The sequence below is a fragment of the Schistocerca nitens genome, chromosome 3 (assembly GCF_023898315.1).
Source record: "Schistocerca nitens isolate TAMUIC-IGC-003100 chromosome 3, iqSchNite1.1, whole genome shotgun sequence".
Taxonomy (NCBI): domain Eukaryota; kingdom Metazoa; phylum Arthropoda; class Insecta; order Orthoptera; family Acrididae; genus Schistocerca; species Schistocerca nitens.
The window spans coordinates 778,381,228-778,389,835 of record NC_064616.1 but is presented as its reverse complement, the minus strand read 5'-3'; the positions used below and the strand labels follow the sequence as shown (position 1 = coordinate 778,389,835).

The following is an 8,608-nucleotide window of genomic DNA, read 5'->3' as shown; positions in this document are numbered from 1 at the left end:
AACTGAATTTTTCTGTTAAACATTCAGTACAATCTTAATTCCGCAGTCACTAGCTGGTATTTCATGTGCAGTGTCAACTGCTCAAGCACCAGGCATTTGCCCACCTAACAGCAGACACCCAGCTGCCTGAATGCCCACTTGATTAGACTGCTGACCCCTGCTTATGCACACTCATCTGTCTATCTGCTGGCACAATGTGGTAAGCCATGGTGCAATGTGTGGAATTTGAGATACTTCAGAATATGACTGAAGGGTCAGACTCAACTGAAATATTTAAGGCAGTCTTAATACAGATCACGTCTTTACACAATAATATTCTAAGATTACTCTCCAGCAGTCTCCCACAAGAGGAACTACACATAGTTAGGGCACCCACACAATAATTATCTTAGAAACATTTCACTGAAGTTAAAACACTACTTTTTGAATGGGAAGAAAATACAAGACAACTGTTAACATGAAGAAACATGCCAGTTAAATACTCAAAGAATAAAAATGTTTTATCTTTATTAACTGTTGTAATATCCATTTAATGCCGTTACATTTTTGGCTTTAGAGTTTACCATTCCATTCTTTACAGCTTTGTTGCATTGCCAATTGTTTGTACATCACTAACTACTTAAATTAAACAGTGTAACAAAACTAGTAACAAGATAATATAAAAATAAAAATGAAAACAGGAATAATTTAGTTGGTAAGTTTACAAAATGCAGTTGACACTTGCTCACGAATTGTCTACAAATTTTAACACTGACAAAGTCATTACATTACAATACCCCTATAATTTATTAAAGCTACATTTCCAATATGATTCATAGTTTCATTTAGAATCTCTCTTTGCTGTCACAGATCATCAATGGTGCAGGGGTGAAAGGTGGACACACACACACACACACACACACACACACACACACACACACACAAGAGAGAGAGAGAGAGAGAGAGAGAGAGAGAGAGAGAGAGAGAGAGAGAGAGAGAGAAATATTTGTGTGTCAGCACAGTGTATGCATTCAGTTACAGTGGAGAACCAACTTATTGGCAGAACACCCCACAATAATGATACACACTTCTGTGACAACATATTAACATGCTTAAAGTAATGAAAAACTGTCCAGACCACCATAGGCTGGCTCTTCTCTCTAGGCACTTGTTTCTCCAACTTCAAAATCAAAGTAACTTCTTATATTCAGTGGTGCTTACAGCATTTTACAATAAGTGTCCTTTCATTTTCATATAACTGTTGTTTTAAGAGGGTAAAGAAATTGAACCGGTAAGCACATCTGTACCTAATTTACACTGTAACAAATGGAGATGCCAAACAGTAACATGGCTCCACTGAGAAATAAGCTGTGGTGAACAACACTTCCAGAGGTTACAATTTTTTTCACTGTATGCCAGCATGCTGGTCTCAAAAGAAAATTTACTAATAGTACACTAACTACATTACAGATCTGCAAGTCCAACTGTTTTCCTTCATCACTGACTTACTTACCTTTATCTACATGCTACTCTTGTTTGAAGATAATACACAATCGCAGAGTTATTACTGGAAGTCTTTCTGATTAAATTATACAATCCTTTGCTGTAAGACAGCTTTATGTAATGATGATCCTGTGAAATAAGTATAGATGAAACTGTGGTATCCCAAATTCAACCCATTATTAAAACAACTATGTAACAAGTGGAGGCTGGCTGGCTTGTGTTTTGATAAAGATACACCCACCCTTCTAATTCAATAGATTTTTACTGAAACTACTAGTGTCCATTTATTTATGGATTTTAAAAAATGAATAGATAGCCTCTGTTTATCTACAAAAGGAATTCTAGCTCTTGAGCAAAAGGTGACCAAACTTTTAAGCAACCTTTGGTATAAAATTTCATTTTATCACTTTAAATACCATCTCTTTCTTTTTAAAATGAGTTCATCCACACTTAATGAGTATATCAGAGCAGTAACAAAGATACTAATACATATTATACCCATGCTGAAATAAGAATTATTAACTTTCTCAAAATTTGTTATATAGAAATTTATTGCTGAACTGGAAATTATTCCTCTTCATTTACAGCCAGTGCAGGTCAGTTCGAGGTAGGAATATCTCGTAAATACATGAGTAACCACATGTATATTCCAAAATTACTTAGCAAAATGTCTTAATTATTAGATATTTAAAATGTGTGCGCAAAAGGAGATGGCGCACACACAGGTATGCTCCAAAGAGTGTGATAAGCCAGATTATTAAGAATAAATGACTCCTGAACTATGTGTACAACACTGGCTTGTAACTTCACACATTACTTTTGTAGAAATCCAGGTACTTTTATTTCAGTAGTAATGTAACAGTGTCAGTTTGGCACTGAAGTTCAATAACGCCAATAAATTTGTACATTAACAGCATACTTTCCATCCGATCACCTTTTAAATTACTTAAGAACAAAAATCCACCTTTTCTGTGCAAGTAAAATATACATGGCCATTTTAAAACTTTGCAACACTTGGAAAAATTTTGGAGGTTAATAGGCTGAGTTAAAAACTTCAATGGGCTGACTGCATGATTTCAAAATAAATAAGCTTTAAAAGCTTAAATGAAATGTAATACTGAAATACTGAAGATATTTTTAATATGGATTTATTTACAAACAATGTCATATGAAGTAATATCAATGGTAACAGTAATGGCAACAAACTGGACCTGACATTTGAGTCGTTTGCTTTGGAATGTGGTAGACAAGAATGTTACAAGGAGACAAAGATAATCCAGCAAGACATGTCACATCCAGGACTCGTGCATATACAGCAACTGATCTTCTGCCAAACTCACATTTATAACGAAACAAACATCTTTCAGATTTTGCAATTTCCTTACGAGTTATTTTTCCTGCACGATAAAGGATGACAGCCATAAACAGTTGCAGGATCCTGCAACTGTTTATGGCTGTCATCCTTTATCGTGAAGAATTTCAACAGTTGCTGTTGCAGCCATGTTTAAAATCTTGTTTGTTTCCTGCATCAGCCACATTTAGAAATGCCAAACAAATATATTTTATTTGTTCCGCACTACTCAACATTAAAACTGAAAAGATTCTTGCAAAGTTCAATAAAATAGAATTTAAGACTGAAGTAGTTAAAGCTGATGATACTCTCATTAAGATATTAAGATATCAGTCTTAAGATACAAAATTTTTAACTGACAATTTTTTTGATTTATATAACATCCAGTCAAAGGATAACAAGAATTTAACACCAGCTCATCAATACCTATTAATATATTAAATGTATTTTCAGAACTGCAAATCTGTGCATCAAAGTTACTCATATTCCATTTCAGAATCTTATTAAAGTCACAAGACTTATTTTGAAGCAGACAAAGCCCTTTGTGAGGATAAGCAGTTAACTTGTGAATACGAAAAAACAGTGAATGACTTATTTTCCATAGCATGAATAACTTCCAAACCAGTTTTCATTTTTCATAATAAAGAATAAGTCCTTGAATTACAGTAGTTTGTTTCATTTCTATCAGCACATCACTATAAAAAGATCACAGTTGATAGTCTTACCTGAAAGTGTGTGTGTGTGTGTGTGTGTGTGTGTGTGTGTGTGTGTGTGTGTGTGTGTGTGTGTGTGCGCACGCGCGCTTTGTTACACCAATTAAGTTCTTATATAAACTGCTGATTCATAGCTTTGAATAAACTACTAAAGTCTAAAATTTTGTTGAATAACTTTATCCAGATTGAAAATAACACTAGTGTTAAAAACAAGTGTCTACAAAAATTTCAAAATATCACAGCACTAACATTGAATTTAGATGTATTAGCTGCCTTGATTGTTTCACAAACTTCATAACACGTGGGCAGCCCAATTATACTCCAGAAGGTGGAATGAAACACAAAACACAGTATGTAAAGAGCCACATTTCTCCCATTCCTTTGAAACACTCCAGTCACCACAAGTGATCATACCACTTATTTTTTCACACAATACCCACTTAGTTTGTGAAAAACCAGAAAAATTTTCATTCTGAAATAAAATCTCTTGTTCTGATCTAATACTGTCTCTACCAATAGATTCAAAATTTTTGAGCTCACTGAATGCAAGTATTAATATTTTAGTCAAACCTGCTATTAAAGTCTATTAAATTTTGTACCCCATGAAGCTGCAAGTAGCAATTACAAACACACATTTGTATTTTCCACTGCAATATTCAGGAATCAGTATATCATAGTAAATAAAGTCATAAGCATAAACAATGTACAAAAAGTAAATACTTGTACTAACTGTGTTAATTGCTGCATATTCCAGATTTAATAAATCTGCATGTACAATGGAATGCTTCACAATATTCAAGCATTGTTCTACAAAATAATTTTGTTATACTGTATGAATCACTCACTAAACAATTATTCTATCATCGACAAAAACTGCAAATGTTTCCAAAGAAAGAAGTTACACTTTTCAACAAAAATTAGTTCATACAGTAATTTGGACTTTTCCTTTAAAACACAAGAAACTTACTTTCAACAGTCAACATATTACTAAAGCCTCGTAAACAAAACTTTAGCTCTTTCCACAATGCAAATTTTTATCAGTTTGATACAAATGTTCATAACTGCACATTCATGCTGTTGCTATGCCCCAAATTATGACCAATTATTTAACAGTAACAGGTTTTTAAAGCCAAAAATTGTAATATCACAGTTTCTCATTTTTAGCACACAGTGAGGACTTTAACAATCAGAACAGTTCAGGTAGTTCTCAACAATAAACAAGTGCTTTAAAGCCTGCAATTATGCACACTACGATCACCCAACATGAAATTTTCAACAACAAATTTAAGAAGTAAAATTTCCACATTTTAAAAAAATATTGCAGAATATATGTTTTACACAGTTTCAAGTACTAAACCCATATTTGAGAGTACCTATGAGGATCAGTTGAGTCTGTTACACATGCAAATTCTGAGCACAGTATGTGTGATTAATTTCTGTTTGAACTTTAACACAAAATGAAGAATTACACAAATTTGGAAGCAAAAAGCAATTTTCTTACATTTGTCACAGGTGATTAACTTTTTCTAGATAAAATTAATACTTTATGATAACCAACAAAATTTTGAACATAACTGTTTTCAAAAATTTACAAAATGTGAATTACTCAGTACCAAATATACCGCAATTAACAGTGCCATTTTAAAAATTACTGTTTATACTCTTATCAATGCTTCAATGCTTTTGTAATGAACACATCAGGTCACGAAACGGGAACTAAGTGAACTGTAGAAACTAGAAATTTACAATTCATATGAAACCTTAAGGTACATTTAACTTTTGTGGAAAGATGAGAATGATGGCAACTACTGTTCTGTATACAAGGATCAAATTGTGTTGAACCCAAGTCTTAACACTGGCAAATAAGTTATCCTTCAAGATATACTGAACTATAAAACTGTGGTCATTCAATAAAAGAATTTATTGTAGTGGTTTTGTCAGTAGCCCACTTCAATTCCACCCATAGTAGTTACAAATGAAACTGGTCCTGGGCACATCACTTTCTGCTACAAACATCAGGTTACAATGTAAGAGCAATCCTCATCACACCACCTACTACAGAAACCTGATTCTGTGAGTGTCCATGGGGTTAAACACTTGCAATAATGGGCTGAAGCATCATCTAACAGCAACACTCATTTTTTCCTGAGGGGGGAGTCCAAAAACTTCTGTAACAATCATTAAAGCTGCATGGGTACAAAACTTGACATAATGGATACATAAATGTTAAAAGGATAACATTTCAATACTTAAATTCATTTATGTGACTTCCTTCCATGAATGCCTCCCAGCAAATTCAATTTTACACACAAAGGATTACTTAGCACCAAACATTAAAACACTTTGGACAAAGTTGCAAATGCTGTTTGGGTGACCATATCCAATGAAGACACTAATATAAACCAAACAGCATAAAAATGAAAATAAAAATTTGGTGCTGAATTCTAGTATAGACTACAATTAAGATGTAGTATATACTAAATAGCATAGCAACATTCTGGCTAAATACAACAATTCTTTTACATATACAAAGCACATTAATTTGGGGCTTAGTCTTGTGCACTGTAATGCACATTTATAAACAACCTGTTTAATTAAGCAAAGAAGTTTTACAGTCTTAACTGAACACTGTGTTAACTTGCAGAAATAAAATCCCCCCCCCCCCCCCACTCACTCACTCACTCACTCACTCTCTCTCTCTCTCTCTCTCTCTCTCTCTCTCTCCTACCTACACACACACACACACACACACACACACACACACACACACACACACACACACATTCCGAATATGAAATTTGTTGACTTAGCTAAATGTTTGTAACTGACACACTGTAGGCCTCAATGTATCTTAGTATACATCACGAAAAATGTACACTAATGAACAATATCACTCCTTATCAGTCACCTTTTTATGTTCCTACTGTGGGCTTACATCTTTTTGTTCACTTTATTAATGTGATTTATACCAAGAGAAATGACCTACAAACTTACATATCACCACAACTAACAATCCACACTGTCAAATTCCTTTTTGCAAGTATGTGCCAGGCCAACCTCCAATTTGCAAAAATTAGATTGCATAAACTACAAATGAACTTAAAACATTTCAAAAATTGTATGAATGATTATTAAATCTAAGAATTTCAATCATCCATTTGTCAGAATTTCTTTTTGTCCTCTGGCTTAGGTACATACATGGAAAACCTTTTCATTTTTTACATTATTTCCAGTAATCAAACACACTATCACCCATATCTCATTCAGCAACTTTTATCAGACAGAAATCAGAAGTCAGCAAATATTTAAATAAAAATTTATCATAGACTTCATTTGACAGGCAAAACTACTGTGCAACTGAAATGAAAGTTTTGACAACAAAATGTTTACTAATTAATGCTGGTGTGAAACAAAGGTTCTCCACCTGCACATTTTGAAATGTTTACTTTTTCATTCCCTCCCTCCATTTCTTTTTTTGTTTTTGCCTACCTGCTCTGTGTTGCTAGTCCTACCAAAAAGTATAACCTCCTTCACTTCCACCAGCTAGAAATGAGCCTTTCTTTTGAGAAAGAGCAACATTGTGACCAGCCATGGCAGCAAGTTGAGCAGCATTAGCAGGCACACCAGGTGGTGCTGGAGGTAGTACAGGCTGAGCTATGCCATCAAAACGAGCACCAGCATCAAATCCATTCTGAGAAAGAACAATAAAACACACATATCAATTAGTGTACTATACAAAATAGTTTTCATTTACAGTAGATGGCAATGACAACTTTTCCATTTCATGTTCATCTGTGGGTAACTTATTCCATTGGATTCTCTCTCCAACTGGTGCTAATCCAATATAATTCAGTCCAAACCACAGGCTCAGTAATAAAGTGAAGTAATTCAATCTAATCTGTTACACAAGCACTGACAACTGACTGGTCAAACCCATACTGAAACATGAAATCAAAACTACAAGACGAACTGTATCTCCACAAGCTTATTTTCAATCAACCTGCAGTGCTCATCACAACTAAATCATAATATTTACATCTGCTAAAAAATACTACAACCATAAGAAGTCTATGAGTGTAGGAAGGAGTCATTCCATTATTATAAATTGAAGGTTTCTTCTCTAATGTGTCTGGTCTTTACAAAAACACACAGTCAATGGAGTTTGATACTTTCAACCATTTTAACAGACCCAGAGAAATGGGTGTGGATGTTTTTCATGCTAAATTAACTTCTGCTGGTCCTGAAAAGTGTGAAACTGAACAGAACTGAGCATGCTCTCACAGTGTCAGACCCTGAACAGTCAATGCACTACACAAAGGAAGCAGCTACTCTGATAGGAGAGTACTTGTGGTGCACACATGGGTTTTTTTTAGGCTAGGCAGTAGTGTGAGGTGTCCTGATGAACACTCACCAGTCAACGTGCAGGCAGGGAAATCAGAAAGTGCTCAGTGTAAAGACACTTCAGCTATCAAAGTATTAGAAGTAAATTTTCAGAGTGTTCGGAATAAAGTTCCTGAATTTACTGCCCTCCAGGAAGCATGTGGCGCGCAAATTATTCTCGGAACTGAGACCTGGATGAACCCTGAGATAGGAAGTTCTGAAATATTTAGTGAGGGTTGGAACGTGTATCAGAAAGACAGATTAGACACCGTATGAGATGGTGTCTTCATTGCAATTGACAAAAATATTGTGTCTACTGAGGTCGGAGTAGAGTGGGGTTGTGAAGTTATCTGGACACATTTAACAGGGCTAGGAGAAATAAAGTTAATTGTTGGGTGTTATTACCGGCCACCAGGTTCCACTGCAACAGTTCTAGAATCACTGAAAGGGAGTCTACACTGTATCGCAGAAGTACCCGGATCATGCTATATTAGTCTGAGGCGACTTCAACCTACCTAGTATAGACTGGGATGTCTATGGATTCATTGTAAGTGGTACAGACAAGCCGTTGCGTGAATTACTTTTGAACACATTATCCGAAAACTGTCTTGAGCAGCTAAATCGACAACCAACACGTAATGGAAATGTTTTAGATCTGGTAGCCACGAACAGACCAGACCTC

The 8,608-nt window shown here is 34.9% G+C and overlaps 1 protein-coding gene across 3 annotated transcripts in view; it reads right to left on the bottom strand.

Moving 5' to 3' along the window:
- Positions 1–474: 474 nt before the first annotated feature.
- LOC126248785 (DAZ-associated protein 2-like) overlaps positions 475–8,608 on the bottom strand; it is a 55,681-nt gene continuing 47,547 nt past the window's right edge. The window contains exons 5-6 of one of the 3 annotated variants that reach the window (XM_049950164.1): positions 7,036–7,237; positions 475–5,714 (exon numbers count right to left, since the gene is read on the bottom strand). In XM_049950164.1, coding sequence (XP_049806121.1) covers positions 7,055–7,237 — 183 coding nt within the window. In that variant the 3' untranslated portion in view covers positions 475–5,714; positions 7,036–7,054. Of the gene's footprint in view, positions 7,238–8,608 lie in introns of all 3 variants that reach the window. The other 2 variants (XM_049950163.1, XM_049950162.1) reach the window with 2 other exon arrangements.